General features: G+C 40.5%; 1 protein-coding gene across 1 annotated transcript in view; it reads right to left on the reverse strand.

Annotated features, from left to right (window-relative positions):
* Positions 1 to 16,065, reverse strand: part of gfra1b (gdnf family receptor alpha 1b) — a 44,074-nt gene extending 28,009 nt beyond the window's left edge. Inside the window, exons 1-3 of the mRNA XM_061707856.1 lie at positions 15,517 to 16,065; positions 14,996 to 15,316; positions 11,575 to 11,658 (exon numbers count right to left, since the gene is read on the reverse strand). Of these exons, the coding sequence (XP_061563840.1) occupies positions 11,575 to 11,658; positions 14,996 to 15,316; positions 15,517 to 15,553 (442 nt within the window). The 5' untranslated portion in view covers positions 15,554 to 16,065. The remainder of the gene's footprint in view (positions 1 to 11,574; positions 11,659 to 14,995; positions 15,317 to 15,516) is intronic.
* Between the last annotated feature and the right edge of the window lie 3,764 nt (positions 16,066 to 19,829).

The raw sequence follows: 19,829 nt of genomic DNA on the forward strand, positions 1-19,829 counted from the left end.
CCCTCGCACTCACGTCCACCGCCCCCCATAAGCATATCAGAAATGACACCACCCACGACTCTCTATGTCAAACCATTCAAAAGTTATAGCAGAAAAAAGGAACAACCAATCAGAAGAAGGGGCGGGGCTAATTCAGGCCAATGAAGGTCAAGGACTCAATACCAAGTCCCATGACACCACCCACGACTCTTTATGTCAAACCATTCAAAAGTTATGGCAGAGAAAAGTATTCTAGGGGGCGCTGTTGAGCCGTTAGGCAACGCCCATTAATGCAAACCAGGAAATATCAAATTTATCACCAGGCCTGGCTTGCATGCAAAATTTGGTGCCTTTTAGGGAACTATCAAATATGGACCAATCAGATGAAGGGGACGAGCGCTTTTTCGCGTCTAGCGTCGCCACGGTAACACTTTTGAAAGAGAAAAGTAATGCGTGGTGTCGCAGGATGTAGACGCATATTTTGATGTAAAAAAAATACAAAAATTGCTGACAAAAAATTTCGTCACTCAGCCAGACTCGAACTCTCGACTTCTGGAACCAAAGACCGCAATGCTGTGGTTGAGCTATGTCTCAGCTTTGCCTTTCCCTTCGACTTACTGGTTTAGGAGGGATCAACACAGTGATAAAATGTCTGGAACTTTTTTTTCCTAATTTTTTAAATATTTGTAAGGTATAAATATTAGTAAAACACTCCTATTTTTATTACTTTTTCTGTAACCATTCTACCGAGGTTCTAACCGGGCTGAGCACGGGTCTATTTCTGATGTCACCATATTACAGGCAGCTGATTGGTCGGGGAGCGGGGCCGGCACAACCCTCCGCGCCACTGATCGGTCGGGGGGCGGGGCCGTCATCACCCTACTCGCCACTGATTGGTCGGGGGGCGGGGCCGTCATCACCCTACTCGCCACTGATTGGTCGGGGGGCGGGGCCGTCATCACCCTACTCGCCACTGATTGGTCAGGGGGCGGGGCCGTCATCACTCTACTCGCCACTGATTGGTCGGGGGGCGGGGCCAGCAGACGTTTGAATCAGGAAGCGGGACTCTCTATGTCAAACCATTCCAAAGTTATAGCAGAAAATCGGGACAACCAATCAGAAGAAGGGGCGGGGCTAATTAAGGCCAACGAAGCTTAAGAACTCATTACAGAGTCCCATGACACCACCCACGACTTCCTATGTCAAACCATTCAAAAGTTATAACAGAAAAAAGGGACAACCAATCAGAAGAATGGGCTAATTCAGGCCAATGAAGGTCAAGGACTCCATAAAGAATCTGATGACACCACCCACGACTCTCTATGTCAAACCATTCCAAAGTTATAGCAGAAAATCGGGACAACCAATCAGAAGAAGGGGCGGGGCTAATTAAGACCAACGAAGCTTAAGAACTCATTACAGAGTCCCATGACACCACCCACGACTCTCTATGTCAAACCATTCAATAGTTATGGCAGATAAAAGTATTCTAGGGGGCGCTGTTGAGCCGTTAGGCCACGCCCATTAATGCAAACCATGAAATATCAAATTTATCGCCAAGTCTGGCTTGCATGCAAAATTTGGTGACTTTTGGAGAACTATCAAATATGGACCAATCACATGAAGGGGGGGCGCGCCTTTTGGCATCTAGCGTCACCACGGTAACACTTTTGAAAGAGAAAAGTAATGCGTGTTGTCGCAGGATGGAGACGCACATTTTGATGTATAACACACCTGGGTGCACGTTACGGTTCGGGCTGAATTAACTTTCGAAGGAATGGCATGAATTTCGCCAAAATGACACGACTAATTCAAATTGGCCGACTTCCTGTTTGGTTTCGGGCATGACCCCAAGAGACTTTTCTTTAAGTTGTGTACTGATACAGGTGTGTAGCGATTTTCGTGCATGTACGTCAAACCGTATTGTGGGGCTTGAGGCACAAAGTTTTCAAGGGGGCGCTGTTGAGCCATTTTGCCACGCCCATTAATGCAAACCATGAAATATCAAATTTATCGCCAGGCCTGGCTTGCATGCCAAATTTGGTGCCTTTTGGGGAACTATCAAATATGGACCAATCAGATGAAGGGGGGGTGCGCTTGTTGGCGTCTAGCGTCGCCACGGTAACCCTTTTGAAAGAGAAAAGTAATGCGTGTAGTCGCAGGATGGAGACGCACATTTTGATGTATAACACATCTGGGTTCACGATACGGTTCAAGCTGAATTAACTCTCGAAGGAATGGAATATATTGCTCCAAAATTACGCGATTAATTCAGAATGTTCAAAATGGCCGACTTCCTGTTCGGTTTCGGCCATGGCGCCAAGAGACTTTTCTTTTAGTTGCGACATGATACAGGTGTGTACCGATTTTCGTTCATGTACGTCAAACCGTATTATGGGGCTTGAGGCTCAAAGTTTTTTCTGTCTGAACCAATCAGATGAAGGATGGCCGCGCTTTTTTGCGTCTAGCGTCTCCACGGTAACGCTTTTGAAAGAGAAAAGTAATGCGTGGTGTCGCACGATGGAGACGCACATTTTTATGTATAACACACCTGGGTGCACGTTACGGTTCGGGCTGAATTAACTGCCAAAGGAATGGCATACATTTCGCCAAAATGACACGTTTAATTCAAAATGGCCGACATCCTGTTCGGTTTCGGGCATGACCCCAAGAGACTTTTGTTTAAGTTGTGCCATGATACAGGTGTGTACCGATTTTCGTGCATGTACGACAAACCATATTGTGGGGCTTGAGGCACAAAGTTTTCAAGGGGGCGCTGTTGAGCCATTTTGCCACGCCCATTAATGCAAACCATTAAATATCAAATTTTTCGCCAGGCCTGACTTGCATGCAAAATTTGGTGACTTTTTGGGGACGTTTAGGGGGGCAAAAAGGCCCTCCTTTCGTCAGAAGAAAAAGAAAGAAAGAAAAAATTCCTACAGATACAATAGGGCCTTCGCACTGCAAGTGCTCGGGCCCTAAAAATCACCTTGTGTACCCTGCAGTTTACGGTGCTTTATTTTCTCATCTGAAAGCTACAATTAACCAATACCGGCATTACTTAAACTTGCATATTCACTTGGCTCCCTGTTCACAGCCTGCCATCGCTCAGACGTGCTGTCCATTCATCTTGGTGAGGAATTTCTGTTTTTCAAGTCATTTAACTCAGCGTTCATTTTCGAGTAACATTCATATGTGTCAGAGAGTGATTCAGAGTGCTGGAAGTACGTGAATATGAATACTTTGTGTGTGTGTGTGTGTGTGTGTGTGTGTGTGTGTGTGTGTGTGTGTGTGTGTGTGTGTGTGTGTGTGTATTTATGTCTGTGCATAGGGAGATACAGAGCTCTTTGATCAATGACATTCTTGGAAGGATTCATATAACATATTTTTGTTTTGTACAGCTTAGCAGGAGTACCAAAATAATTCTGAATGAACGTGTCAGCTTTTGATCACTTCTTGGAAAGGTAAATGGATTGTTTTCTTCAACTTTAGAAGTCAAGTTCTTTCTATATATATATATATATATATATATATATATATATATATATATATATATATATATATATATATATATATATATATGTATTTATGTATATATGTATATAAACCTCAATGTTCAGATTTGTTTTTGCAATTAACTACCACCTGCACACACATACAGAGTAATTCCATGTCTCTGTGATGGTTTGCTCTGTTGGAGATGGTCCTTCAGCATCTGGATTTTTTGTGCGAGATTAGAAGTGTGGGAATTTTAAAATTTTATGAGACAGTGCATTATTAAAGAGTTTGAGATGAATGTAGAGACGGAACATAACTAATTGTTGTATTGGGTGGCACTGCATAAAAAAAGAATTTACATTGCGTAGCTTTTTGGCATGGATTGTATATGTTAGTACAGGTATTGTCAGGGTTTTGACATTTTCCCCAGTTTGAGTTTCAGTTCTGTCCATCCTGTTTCTAATCTGCCTGATTGTCTACACCTGTGTCTTCCGTTATCCCCTGTGTATATCTAGTCTTGTCTTTCCCCTGCTCCCTGTTGGTCCGTACTGTTTGCTCCCTCCATGTTCTCCTCTAGTTTTTGGATCCCTGTTTCTGTTCTGCTCTTTTGATCCTGCTCAGCAGTTGGTTCTTGTTCTGCTGAATAAATCCTGCTTTTTTGCCAACTCCTGCCTCCTGCTCTCCTGCGTTTGGGTCCTCAACAAACCGCACCTTGACAGGTATGTGTCTATAATACTTGGTAACGTGGGCCTACATGGCATTGGGAGACAGTGCTTGGCTGCAACTTTGAAAACATGAACAGACATCAGGGCATGTTTGGGATATTATGAGTCATGACCAATAACTAGACTAGCTCTGTATAATAGCTGCCAGACAAATAACTGAATTGTAATATGACTAATATGAAGAACTAGATGAGCCATTTGTGCCCTGACCCTCAACAGCCATGTATAAGATATTAGAAGAAATGTTAAAGGAGGAATAATAATTAGAGCTAATTAGAGATATCTGGATTTGTTGGGGTAAGATGCTCATTTTAACGAAACAACGGTACACAAGGTAACAATGAGATTTATCTTGCAGTTTTTGTTTAATCAGACCCAGAAAAACATCTGACATGGGGTTTTCTAAGCAATTCAAATCAAATTCATCTCAACTGCCAAAAAGAAACAAGCCACAAAAGCTGTGTCAAGACCCTGTCCATGTGATTGCGCTGCGAGGGGCGTTCTGGTTTATAATGCCAGCGCCGCCCTGAACTCTGCTGACATTATCATGTATGCCGCTGCCATCGCTGCCATCGCTGCCATCGCTGCCATCGCTGCCATCGCTGCCATCTCGGCTGCTGCCACACTTCCAAACTAAATATTCAACATTTTGAGGGACTTTCATACACCTGTCTTGAATACTTCTAACATTTCCATTTTTGACAAATATTTCCCAAAATTTAGGCCCCACCGTTGTGTTTTTTCCCATGTTTAAAGGAGCTGTATGTAAGAGCAATAATAAAACGAATCATAAAATGACCCGATATGTCAACAGACATTTAAAAATCATGTTCATTTCAAATACTTATGTCACTGACAACAGCACTCAAGCCAGGATATTCCAGTTTAAAAAGAGGAGTTGCAGCCCTCAACTGATGTTTATGTTGTCATTTTTTGTTTTGGCCTGAAGCTCCACCCTCCACCTATCTCCCAATCACCAAGTCAGTATTGTTTCTGAAGCTCCACCCTCCACCTATCTCCCAATCACCAAGTCAGTATTGTTTCTGAAGCTCCACCCTCCACCTATCTCCCAATCACCAAGTCAGTATTGTTTCTGAAGCTCCACCCTCCACCTATCTCCCAATCACCAAGTCAGTATTGTTTCTGAAGCTCCACCCTCCACCTATCTCCCAATCACCAAGTCAGTATTGTTTCTGAAGCTCCACCCTCCACCTATCTCCCAATCACCAAGTCAGTATTGTTTCTGAAGCTCCACCCTCCACCTATCTCCCAATCACCAAGTCAGTATTGTTTCTGAAGCTCCACCCCTCCACCTATCTCCCAATCACCAAGTCAGTATTGTTTCTGAAGTTCCACCCTCCACCTATCTCCCAATCACAAAGTCAGTATTGTTTCTGAAGCTCCACCCTCCACCTATCTCCCAATCACCAAGTCAGTATTGTTTCTGAAGCTCCACCCTCCACCTATCTCCCAATCACCAAGTCAGTATTGTTTCTGAAGCTCCACCTATCTCCCAATCACCAAGTCAGTATTGTTTCTGCATCCGGGTTGCCAGCTCGGCTCTAATTATCGCAGCCATGGCAGCCTACGTTCCTGCTGCATTCTGCAGCCTACCTGGCAACCTCTGGTCGGGGGGAGGAGGGGGAGGGTACACGCCGCTCAACAATATTTTGAAAGTGACTGCAGTACCAGTTTTGGCCATTTCTTACAGATGGCTCCTTTAATCTATTATCTATTATTATTAATCTATTATTAATTTATTATCTATTATCCATGTTCCATCTATTCTGAGTTTGTTTTTGGGGCTTTCCCTGATTGTCAGAAGCACGGGAAAAGGACTCGGACAAACCCCTGTGGACCACAATGGGCTATTCTTCTTTCTTTCTTTCTTTCTTTTCTTTCTTTCTTTCTTTCTTTCTTTCTTTCTTTCTTTCTTTCTTTCTTCTTTCTTTCTTTCTTTCTTTCTTTCTTTCTTTCTTTCTTCTTCCTTCCTTCCTTCCTTCCTTCCTTCCTTCCTTCCTTCCTTCCTTCCTTCCTTCCTTCCTTCCTTCCTTCCTTCCTTCCTTCCTTCCTTCCTTCCTTCCTTCCTTCCTTCCTTCCTTCCTTTCTTTCTTTCTTTCTTTCTTTCTTTCTTTCTTTTTTAAGTGGGGCTACAGTATGTGAAGTTTTGAGCAGTTAGTTAAGACATTATGAGTAATTAGTCTCTTACCTGCATTCGACAGCAGTCACAGTGCTCTCCATCACAAGGTCCATGGATCATTTGGCAACAAAGACCCTCTTGGGTTGAGCAAATAATGACAAAGTAAAGTTGCTCCCCTTGGCTTCATTCTGAGTAGTTTTTAGTTTAACTTCCCTGATTTTCAAACGTTGAGCTCTGTGACTGCTGGCTACAGCATAAAAGAGACTGACTACTTGTAGGTACTTCACATGAGCCCAGTTGCAAGAAAAAGGAAAACAAAAAGCCTGCTGTGGGGTAGGATGTGTCAGACTACTTTGTAAATCAAAGCCCTCCCTCCTCAACCCCGTCTGGACCAGCAACAACGCATTGTTGGCCCCACTCATAAAGTTTGATTTAATGCCAACTTTGATCAATCTGCACCTGGATTACTGAAGGCGAAATATCTATCAGTTCCTAAAATTGGATTGAGACTTGTCACATAAATTAAAGTGGACTCGTCAATATAGGGAAAAAAAAACAAACAACAAAAAAAGTGAGCATCCAGTTAAAGAAAAGTATCTATTTTTTTCCAAAAAGTACCGTAATTATATCAGAGGTAGTTGTTGAAAAGTAGAGCCAGAACCCTCTCTAGGAATGTTCTTCATTATTTTATATATTAGTTGAGGGAACTAACTAATTTATCACAGCCAGTTGAACCACAATCAAAAAGCTTTGTCTGATTTTCATTAGTTAACCTGTGGTAAATTACCATCTATTATTACTTTTGTCAGCTACCTCTGCGACGGTTGGGGGTTTTCCTGTCTTTAGTGGAAGTACCTGCACACTCGTTCCTATGCAGCTGGAGAGGGACGGAGCAAAAACAAAGGCAAACCCATGAAAGCAAGTGCCTGCGGCTGATTTGCTCCTGTTGGAGAGAAACACTTTAGTGCAAAGACGATCTTCTTCTGATAACCACACTGACTGTTCTGCTTGCAGCTTGGGTGTGATGTTGGAACAGAGCGGGCTGCTGAGGATTAATCTGTTGCTTCGCTTCGGGGCAAGTGGGGCCCGCTGAAATATTCTTGCAATAGAAAATCACTATTCAGAACATGATTTCTTCTTCACTGGACTTTATCCTAAGCAAAAGAACTGAGGAGATATGAGGACGGACTGGGAGGGGAGGGGAGTGACGCTGGAATCATTGACAGGTGATGCTGGTGAAATCCCTCTGTGAGACTGATTGCTGCTGTTTTTAAACTGAGGATTTGGCTCGAGGGTGTTTTTTTTGTTTTTTTCTTCCTTTTGAAATATGTCAATTTGAATATTAAATGATTAAAAAACAACAACACTTGCATCAGTATAGAATGGAATACTAAGGAAAATAGGGCTTGTAGCACCCTATAATGTAATAATTTCCTGAAAATGTAATAACGCCTCAAAATGTAATAAAATTTGCACTTAACTCAATCGAAAATGTAATAAAACCCAATAATGTAATAACTTCCCCAATAATGTTATAAAATATGCTGACGGATATTGTAATAACATCTTTACCAGTAATGTAATACCTTATTACATTATTGGGGATTTATTACATGGTACTCAAAGTCTGCAATTTAAACCCAATTCAGTTGTTTTTCAAATCCAGTGTATATAACATTCTTAAATACTTAAAACACAAAATGTAGTTAATGTAATAAGGTATTACATTATTGGTAAAAATGTTATTACAATATCAGTCAGGATATTTTATTACATTATTGGTGAAGTTATTACATTATTGGATTTTATTACATTTTCGATTGAGTTAAGTGCAAATTTTATTACATTTTCAGGCGTTATTACATTTTCAGGAAATGATTACATTATAGGGTGCAACAGGGCTCAAAGATCTCATAAACAGCGAAACCAAGACGATGGAATCTCGTCTGAAATCACCTCATGAATTTGCTCCAGCTCAGCGACTTTTAATTATTAATGAAATAAATACACCAGTAGATTTTTGTCCATATGTATATCTCGGGTGTTGAGGAGAGAACTTCGGTCGCAACATTTCCTCAATCTGTTCAATGGTATTATGTTACTTCTCAGAAAGGCACTTCCATGAATTGATCACATTTATTGATTTATAAATGACATGGCATTTAATGCCAACTGTTCCTGGGGACCATTCCAGTTGTTGATGGCTCAAATGTCACACCTTTCAATTTGAGATATTAATGTCACCAAGATATCAATCAACGGGACAAGGAGTCACACACGAGCTTGAAGAGTGAAACGACTGACTGTTTTTGACCACACTCACGTCACCTGGCAGACATAGACTATACCCACTTATTTCCCATTGATGTGACTAATATGTGATTTTTTCCTGGAGTCTGGGGACACATAAACCTTATCACAAGTTTGGATTTTCTGACTGTATTTGTGTTATTTAGGTGTGTGGTCCTAGATCATAAATGCTGTATATCCGATATGTGGTCATGTGACCTGAGTTAGGATGTATTTAGTGTTACTCCTGCTGAGAAATGCACCCCATCCCAACAAAGCACACAGCTAAAATTAAACCACTGGTCATTTTAATGCCTTCTAAGCTACGGTTTAACAATAAAATTATCAATGATCAGGATCTACAAATTACAAAAGGTTTGAGGTATGAATAAGAATTATTTGACTACGCATTTATGAAAACAAAGGCCTGTTTTCTTGATTATTGTGCATTTTGACGCAGAATATGCTGCAGGTTTTGTGTATAATGTATGTGCAACAGAGTTTTGCATTTGCACTGGTGTTGCTGTACCAGGCAGCAACACCGGCAGTGCAGCAAAAATCAATCGCAACAGCCTTGATCTTGATCTTTTTACACATAACTGGATAAACCTTTGTCCTTCTCTGGAGTCCATCCATCCATCCATCCATCCATCCATCCATCCATCCATCCATCCATCCATCCATCCATCCATCCATCCATCCCCTACTGATCTGAGCCTGAACAAAGCTGCCCAGGCCTCGTCTTTCATGTTGGAAAGATTAGGTCTAACTTGTAACCCATGTCACTCCTACAACAGTGTTTTATGCAAGTAACTGAATATTGAGTTATAACCAATTCAACTTTTACAAAATAGTTTAATATTTGCATCCACACTGTGTAATTAAACAGATTCCAGACTAAACAGAAGCTAAACATAGTATTTACTAATTAAATTAATGATGTTTTGGGTCTATTTTAGTGCTAAACCATAATGTCCTTGTAAACGCCGTGTTTACCTGTGAGTGTTTTTGTGTTTTAGGGGAAGAGGCTCTCAGGGCCCGTCTTGTTAAATGAAGCTGTACATTTGGGCAATGTAGTCATAAATGACCTGGCACATTCAAGATTCACCACAGCACTTTTAAAATGGACACCGTCATCAGCTGTCCCGTGTGCAGTTGATTCAGAAGTAAATTACTGACAACCACCAGGCATTGGATCCAATTATTTCAGACTCTCATTGACCTAAGAAAATTATTATCCAGGATAAAACAAAAAAAATGAGAAAGGTAGCGGATTTGCTAAAATTCAGTGGCTGCATTACTGAAAACCAGAAGTAATGACTCATATCTGCAGTCCTACACGCAAGCATTAGTTCATCTCACTTCAGGTGGAAGCAGCAGGACTCTTTCAGAAGTATAATGGGTGATAAAATGGGGAAATAATCGGGATAAAAAGAAGTATATTGTAAGTTAAAGCTTGTACAGACTGAATGTGCTGGAATGCAGGACGATGTTGACTGTCCACGCCTGTATTGCCTGGATTGTTTCTGAGGATTCAGAGCAGTGAGCATCACGTCCTCCCCCCTGACCCGTGGGATACAGTGAAGACCACTCTATCCTGACTCACATGTGCATTATTTTACTCTGTGGATTTCCTCGGGCCTGGCTTCGTTTCAGGCAGGAATGAGGTCACCTACGGTAAATGGAATCCTGATATTTAAGCCATTAAGTGATTTATTTTCCCTTAGAGGCCCTTGTGGCTGTTTACGCGCTGCGTTACGTGAAGCTCAGAGTCACTTCCAGTCCATCGCAATTTATCTTGCTCACATAATGCAGGTAAACAAGGTGGTTAGAAATCAATGTAACAGCACCCATTAATAACACGCTTTCCTGACGGGTTTGGATATTTGAGTCAGTGGCTTTAATAAAACAACATATTGGAAGTTAATCTAATTTAAACATCTCACTTTCTTCAGGAATTTTTTGAAAATGATTAATGTCTGCTGTGTCATAAAGCATAGAATGACATGCAAATCACACATTGCTTTTGTCTTTAAATATCATTATTATTTGGTTTATGTGAGAGATCGTGTTAAAAACCCATAAAAGCTGCTTGATGGCTAATGCACATCTAAATGTTTAATTTTCTTTCAGTTCTTCATTCTCTCTTATTGCTTGGCTAAGCCATCGCCAGTGTTTTACTGCAGGAGACAAATGTGAAAAACTGTGATACGTCGAGTGGATTCAATCACAGTGAGAGCCAGAGACAGAAAAGCCGGGGTGGACAGAAGATAAACAAATGAGCATGTTTTTCTTCTGAAGCGGGAGCTGGCCTGTTCAGAAATGCCCTCCTCCAGCCAGGCGGCTGGAGAGTCCTGCTCTATCAGTGCTTCTGAATGTAAACAGATGGTTAATTGCACCTCTCCTCCTCCTCTCATGTGCCGGATCTCAACAGATCCAAGTAATGGTGTGACTATGTGTAAAGCTCCCATGCAGGTCCACTTTGACGCTTGTGCACATGTTTGACATTGAATTTTACAATGGCAAAGCAGTCTTACATTTTCTAATCCCGACCATATTAATGGAACTCAAACAAAACAAACTCTAAAAGGGCGATTAATTAAATACTATCACAATTATCTGTTCTGCATTAGAACAAAACATGCATGCCGCTGACTTTGATGGTTAAAAATGAAATATACCAAATTACTCTGCTTTGTGTACTGTAGCTCACAGTTGCAGATAAAAGCTTTTGCGATGGATAATAGGCGTTGAAAGCTGCAGCTCGATACCAGACAGTGATAGGAAAAGTGTCTGTCAAATATAAATATAGTGTCAGATTAGCTGCAGCGATGTGGTGACTTCAGCTGCGCGCAACTGAGGAATGTCGGTAATGTTTACTCTGACTTGACACTGTGAAATGTGCAAACTGAAACTTTTAGGGACATTAAAGCAGCCTCTTACCTGCTATGATGGGAGCCAGGCGGAAGATGTCTGAGAGCCGGCTGTTGACTGGTTCATATGGAGAGTATTCCAATAAATCATTACCTGCAGAGGAAAACAGAAATTACAACAAAATGGACTTGAAGTTGTTTGTGCATTTGTGTATGTAGTAAGTTATCATGTTGCCTTGAGTGAATGCTGTGCGTTAGGAATGGGTGATATTTTACCGTTCACGATATACCGTCAAAAAAATTCCCCACGGTAAGAATTTGTCATCTTGCGGTAAAAATGATAAATTCCAGTTGATGACGTTTTTGTGTAAAGTCGAAAGAAAGAAAGAAAGAAAGAAAGAAAGAAAGAAAGAAAGAAAGAAAGAAAGAAAGAAAGAAAGAAAGAAAGAAAGAAAGAAAGAAAGAAAGAAAGAAAGAAAGAAAGATAGATATGAGCCTGAAAGAAAGAAAGAAAGAAAGATATGAGCGTGAAAGAAAGAAAGAAAGAAAGAAAGAAAGAAAGAAAGAAAGAAAGAAAGAAAGAAAGAAAGAAAGAAAGAAAGAAAGAAAGAAAGAAAGAAAGAAAGAAAGAAAGAAAGAAAGAAAGAAAGAAAGAAAGAAAGAAAGAAAGAAAGACTGAATGTGGTGATAGATTTATAGTTACAAAGGTGGAGTTGAATTGGTATTTTTTTTATAGTCATTTTTATCGTTATTGGGATAAATGCCAGAAATGATCGTGATACATTTTTTAGTCCATACCGCCCATCCCTACTGTGCGTTACACATAACTACTAAGCCATAACTGGATAACTTTCATGAATTGGGTCTGGTACTCCTCTCATTCCCACCTGTTTCCACTGGTACAGAACATACTGAACCAATGGCAACAGGGCGAGGGGTTGAGGGGCAAAACCCACACGTCATTAATCAGAGTTCCAACTCCATGCCACACCCTTTTGGATGTCTTTTATTGCCACTAGACTGGCTATGTCACATGCTTCTTGTCTCTGATTGGTTGTATACCTGTCCAATGGCATTCAGGGGCAGGCTCCTCTGCATCTGTTGGTACTGTCCTCTGGGAATCAAAGTTGAATCCAGAGGACCCAGACTTTGTATCAAACAGGAGTGTGTGTCTGGCCAGGCTAGATCTGAATAATGTCAGGCACTGCTTCCCCCAGTATGATTAACATTCACACAACGCACAAGACGACTTCATGTTCAGAGGTAAACAAGTATTACTCGTTTAAGTACAATAATGAGCTATTTTTCCTTTCACCACTGACATTTAACATTTAATTAAAATTGAACATAATATTAGATTATTACATGATGATCATTTCAATTCAATTATTTGCACCATCCCACCACACAACAAAAGTCATCTCAAGCCACTTTACACATACAGCAAACAAAGTCAATGCAGTTATCCATCCATCCATCCATCCATCCATCCATCCATCCATCCATCCATCCATCCATCCATCCATCCATCCATCCATCCATCCATCCATCCATCCATCCCTATACCCACTTGGAGCCTATCCAAGCTTTCTTTGGGCAAAAAGCAGGGTGCCAGTCCATGACTAGACAAACAACCACACACAATCCTTGGGGCTATTTAGAATCACCATTTGACTGGACACACATGCTCTTGGACCGCAGAGAAAATCTGGAGTGGAAATAATGTACAATAATGAGCTATAAATAGCTCATTATTGTACTTAAACACGAGCAATAGTACTTGTTTACCTAAATCCCGAGTGCCTGGAGAAAAACTTCCACATGCACAGAGAGAACATGCAAATGCCAGAGAATTTTCACATCAACGCAGTCCCCCTTCCTGAACAAGCAGAAAGCAACAGTAAGGGGGGTGGGGGCAACGACTTAGCCGGAAGAAAAATGAAGGGCAGCCATCTCTCTCAACCAGTTGGGGGTCAGTGTCAATGAATATATTTGAATAACTGTCTCTCTGCGAGTTCTGAGTTAACTCAATTCCAGTAACTTCATACAGTATGAACCCAAGATATTTTAAGGGTTGCCATGTCAACTTCATTTTATTTGTTGAAACTCATCCATTCATGTATTTTCAGGCCTGAAACACATTCAAAAAAACAAAAAATAATACTCTGGGTAGTGGCAATTTAGGGCTAGTAATGGGGTCAAAAAAAGAAATGTTATCCATAAAAGCTTCCATTTGTGATCAACTATAATATAAAAGGGTCTCCAGTCAACAAATGTATGACAAAAATCATCAAAATGTTTGAAAACAATGCCCCGAAAAGAAAGATTTGATGAGATTTCCATATTCCTTCGTCTACAGTGACAGCAGTTGAAGGAAATCTGGAGGATTATCAGTGTGTAAAGGGCAAGTCTAAGCTGTGCACCTGTGATCTTCAGTCCCCCAGACAAAACTGCACCAAGAACTGCTATATCTGATATATGGGCAAAGGATAACCGGGTAATCTTTGTGAATCTAAACTGAACAATATTCACAAATGCCACTTCAAACTTGACTGTGCAGTAACCTTGCCCAGGGATGATGTCACTGGGCTTGAGAGGGATGTGGGATGGACGATGGACGAGTGGAAACATAAACTGTGGTCAGATGACTTAGTGTTCCGGATTGTTTTTGGAAGAAAGAGCCAGGCGCTGTGATGATATTGAGTTGTTCTAGTGCCCTTGTCAAAGGTTACCCACACTTCTGTGACGGCAGTATTAATCCAGAAAAATACAATGAGGTTTTAAACCAACACATGCTGCCTTGTCAATCAAAGCAATGCAGACCACATAGTCCGGACTTCATGGCCGAGTAAGAAGAACGTACACACTAGACTAGCCTGCCTGCAGTCCTGACGTATCCCCAGTGGAATACGCACAGAGAGTTTTGTAACCAAACAATGAAGGATGACGACCCTGTCGAGCACACCTTCACATTTTCAGGAAGACTGGAACATGAACCTGAAACACTTTCATCACTTATTATCCTCAATGCCACAATGTTTTAACTGAGTTGGGTATTCTTCTTCTTTTTTCATTTTTTTCTCCCCAAAATGAGATACTAACAAAACACATGATGTTTATAAGATATTATTTATCTTTTTTTTTTTTATTCATACTGTCTCCAATGAATAAAGTGACAAAATAAATGTAAAAGTAGCTGAATTGATTAACTAATTTATATGCATTTTCTACACACTTATTTTTTTCTCATTTGTGATTTTATTTCACACTTTAATGAAGTTGCCTAACATATATCAAATATTAAAAATATAAACTTATTGTTAGAAAAAAAGGCACATTTTCTACAATATAACAGTAAGGACATTTCCCCCTTAGAATATATGTTATTTCTTCATATAGGTGATTTTGAATTCGGGACTGTTGTTTCTTAATTTCCTCCAGCACATTGAATCCAGCGTCATTTATTTCTCTGCCCCTGAATGCCAGCATACCTTGTAAGCTCTCATATATGCTCCAAAAGATCCGCAGACAGTTCTTCTCCTTCTTCATGGCTCTCCTGCACCTGCAGTTGTACAGCGGGCTCTGCTTCATGGCTTCCATGGCGCTGCGACACTCGCCCTGCGCCTCGGGTCCGGTCACCGCGCTGAAGTTGCTCTCCCTGCCCGCCACGCACTGCCTCATGGTCCGGTACTTGGTGCTGCACGAGTACTCCTTCAGACATTGCTCGCTGGCCCTGACACAGTCCAGCCGGCCGGAGCGGGACCCGGACCCGGAGCTGCTGCTGCTGTCGCCCTTCAACGCGGACGCGGAATCTGCGGGTCGCAAAGTCCGAGTGAGAATAATCCTATGTGCGCCAAGTCATTTTCAAGACATTTAATCTTTTTTCTTTACAAGTTACATAACTTAAGCGATATTAATATGCCTGTTAACATAATTTAATTGATTTTTTCCCCCTCATCGTTTTAAATTGTCTATAAACATAGTAAAGTAAACTGATGGAGATGACACTTACCCAAGGAGGACAGTATAATGAAAAAAGTTAAAATCATTGCGCTTAAGGATGGTTCCAAGGTTGAAATATTTGTTTCCGCTGTTACAATAAACTGTGAACAGAACTTGTCAGACTGATCCACTTTTCATCAGGCTGCACAAGTTGTGGGCTGAAATGACGCTGCATTCTGCAGATCCAGATGTGAAGCTTTACGCGTCGTCCAGCGGCTGGAGCCGCGCCGCGCCAAGCCAACGCACTTTGTACAGACACGAAACACAGAGGAAAACATAAAGCAGGGAGAAAATAAGTGTTTTTATAACGTCTGCCCCCGTGGGTACAATTTGGTCCCTCACAGTCTTTGGGTTTGAGGACCAAAACTTTACAAGCTCAGCAGGGGAAAGAGTCGGCGGTGATAAAAGTCTAAAAAGCAATCACTAAAACTCAGTGAAGGAAATCATTTAACTTTTCATTGTCCTTTACAGCCCCAAATAGGAAGAAGGCGGCAAATTGTTTCACAAAAAGGGGAAAAAAAATACATTCCGTTTCGGCAGGTGAAAAGGGAAAAGTCCTCCGTTGGATGCGGACTGTTTCTCCACAATGATGCGAAGTGAGAAGCTCGAGGTGCGGCGCTCCGGGCCGTGACGTCACGCTGCCACGCGCACAATCATCCTAATAAACCCATTATAACAGAAGCCCATTTACATCAAACTGCTCAGACATTCAAAACTAATGGCTGGCCGGCGGCGGGAGGTTACACTTGTGAGGTTTGTACACTGAAAAAAATAAATCTAAGCGCATGCAAATATAACATATTTAAATCTGTGATATTAACGATTAAAAGTTAAGTTTGTTGCTTTACATGAATACATCTAGTTTTGAACTTAATCTGCATTTGTTCAAAAAGCAAGACATTGTGCATTTTTTCCTTAACAATCCAGGCAATCTTTTCATTACACACAAACAATAAGCAATGGTCTTGTTTGTATTTACTTTTCCTTTAACAATTTTAATCTATTGGGCAGAACGTATAGATGAAACATGCTTTATTTGTTTAAGTAGAACACCACAGTAAAAAAATATCTTGCTTGATCTACTTTTAAAAAATTAAGGCAACTTTTTCGCACAAGATTTGTATGTAGATCAAGAAAGACTAGTCTTTGGATAAACTACTTAATTTTTAGTATGTAGAAAATTCATTTGCAAGTAAAGTCAACTTAATTTTGATAAATAAAGTAAAAACACAAGTTGACTGTACTTGCAAAATGTATCATTTACATACAGAAAATTAAGTACAAAGACTAGTCTTTCTTGATCTACATAATATTCTCATGCAAAAAGTTGACTTATTTTTTTTTAAGTAGATCAAGCACAATATTTGTATGAGTGTAATAACTCAAATTTGGAAAATCAAAAGTTGAAACCATATTCTGTAGTACAACGCGACTCCACGATCAAACTGATTTTGAACAAATCTCGTATTAGAAGTTCGAAGGTATCTTACTGTCTGAAGTGCAGCTTTTAATTAAGCCTCCGATTGCTAACCAACCCCCCCCCCCCCCCCCCCCCCATATCTTTTCTTTATATGGTGTATAACTACACCCCATAGAAGACTGACCTTTATTTTCGTTATTTTTTCTATTTAATGGATAACACAAAATGTAAATGGAATAGGGTAAAAAGCACTTGGCTTCTTTATCTAAAATTGCAGTTACTGGATAATTTGTGACTCTTCCTGAAGGAACTTATTCTATTAATGTTTTTTTTTTAATGCTTGGGGATACAAATGCCCTATCTTACTTTGACAATGAGTAAAATTTAGATAGTGATGCTTAAAACAAACAAACAAACAAACAAACAAACAAACAAACAAACAAACACATAAACACATAAATAAATAAATACATAAATAAATAAATAAATAAATAAATAAATAAATAAATAAATAAATAAATAAATAACAATGATAAACAGATCTTGCAGCCTTTAGTCTCAGTTCCTCTAACCGCTAAATTCACAGAATGTCACTAATAAGATAATTTTGTGTTCTAATGTCACACAGAGTACTGTTATCACATTGTTCATTTTGGATAAATGATTTGACCCATTGCCTTTGCATTTATGCACACACCTAAATACAAAAGAAAATAATAATCAAAAAATAAATCAAATAAATCTATGCAAAAAAAAGGAAGAGACTGTTTTGATGTCATGTTAAAAACACTTTGACCCACTGTAGGTGATATCTGTAGGTGATATGAAGTCATTTAAGCGTTTGGTGTACCTTCATACATTAAAATGAAGAAATGGAAGTTATGCTATCTGTGGGTGTAATCTACTCGAATTTCAGTCGTATTGAGTGTATTGCTCAACTGAAAACTAGTTGAGGACATTCAGTGAGCAGTTTCCTGCCACTGCTCAGTTATTATGTGTGAACAACTCAAAATCAAAGACGCACCAAAATGTTACTGAGGATGGCATCTGGAGCTGTTGAGGGTATCCCCATTCATAGTAAAGCCAATGAAAAGCCAAGGAATATGCTGACATCACTGTGAAAAACGGAATCCAGCCAAGCAAGAACATTGAAAGTGTTCAGTGCCAACACTTTCAATGTTTTGCTTTTAAAAACATGGATTCCAATGTCTCTTTACTTTAATCAAGAAAAGAGCTGTCTTAGTGCATGTAAAATGCCATTATCAAAGCCAATATTATTCAAAAAGCAGCCATGTAATTCCCAAAGATCAAAAAATTCCTTTTCAAAAGTTTATATTATAATCAAGTAGAAGAAGTTTCATACTTTTAAAACCCCTTTTATCGAAAGGTACTAAGAAAAAAAATCAATGACACGAATCTCTCAAGGTTGTTATGGATGTGGAGAAAATAAAAAATAAAATATTACTCAAGACATCTAAAGAGTTTCAGCCTTGAGCAATCTGGAGTTGTGGTTTCAGCCTATAACACAGGCTGGACACCAAACGCAGCAGGCCTCCATGGGAAGAGGCCAAGGAGAACACTTCTGAAAGAGGAGAAAAAAATATAAAACAACTTTTTAAAAACTTTTTGGGAATGCTATATATCAGTTTGTGTACGGACACTGAAATTAAGCCAATAAGGCAAAGAAAACCTTCAAAATAGTGGAAAATGTAGGAAGAGCTACCGCAATGTTGGACTTTTTTTTAATCTTTAGAAATGAAGGTATTAATCAATTTAAAAAAGATGGAATTACAACATTATCATGATAATTTAGGACAAAATGCATGGTCAAATGTTGGAAAGCTAGGTTTGAGGGAAGGAACTGCATGCAGCCATCAGCACACAACAAACTGCACACCCTGAGGATGCATTTATTGTGGCGGGTGACTTTAATCACTCCAACCTCAAGACAGTGCCTCCCAACACGTCTCCTGCCATACAAGAGGGGACAGAACTTTGGACCATGTCTACACTAAAATTGTTGGAGCCTATAGCGACACCCCTCCCCCACTTTGGGCAATCTGATCACCTTTCTTTGTTCCTCACGCTCAAGTACACACTGCTCGGCAACCGTATGAAGCCATCAAGGTGTGGCCAGCGGGGGTGGACTAAAGTTTAAAGACACAGACTGGAGTGTGTTTTCCTCTCAGGCTACTTTTGGCTCTCACACAAACATTGAGTCTTATGGCGCTTTTCCACTAGTACCTACTCTGCGCGCCTCGACTCGGCACGCCTCGTCTCGCCTCCACTCGCCTCGTCCTCGTTTGTTTTTAAACACCCAGGTGAGAAGTAGGAGGTTGGTGCGAAGCTGCTGTGGTGTATTTGATTGTGTGATCTAAACGGAGAAAACAACACTAAAGATGTAGAACCTGGAGGAGATGATAAATGTGCTGCTGGGTCTGTGACTTGTGTTCGATATCAAGTTAAAAAATGAGAATGAAAGAAGCTTCAAGTGACAACGCTTTTTTTTTGTTGTTTATTTGTGTCGGCAGGTGATGAGAACTCAGCTGGAGCCGCGAGTGGCTGAGAAGTGACAGAGCTCCTGGTGGATCTGATCGTTCATTATCGCCCGTCTAGATCCCTTTTTTAATTCTCTCCTCAGCCACCAGGTTTATGAACATCTGCACCTCAGAGTTGGATCATGAAACAGACGTTTGCGCTGCCATTGCCTGTTGAATGAAATCGCGGACTCCCGCTTCCTGATTCTAACGTCTGACGGCCCTGTCCCCCGACCAATCGGTGGCGTGTATTGTGATGACGTCAGATACAGGGCCGACTCAGCACGCTTAGAACCTCGGCAGAATAGATGCAGAAAAAGTATCTACTCGGCACGCCTCCACCTGCTAGTAGAGGTACTAGTGGAA

Source organism: Cololabis saira, chromosome 19, assembly GCF_033807715.1.
Source record: "Cololabis saira isolate AMF1-May2022 chromosome 19, fColSai1.1, whole genome shotgun sequence".
Classification (NCBI taxonomy): domain Eukaryota; kingdom Metazoa; phylum Chordata; class Actinopteri; order Beloniformes; family Belonidae; genus Cololabis; species Cololabis saira.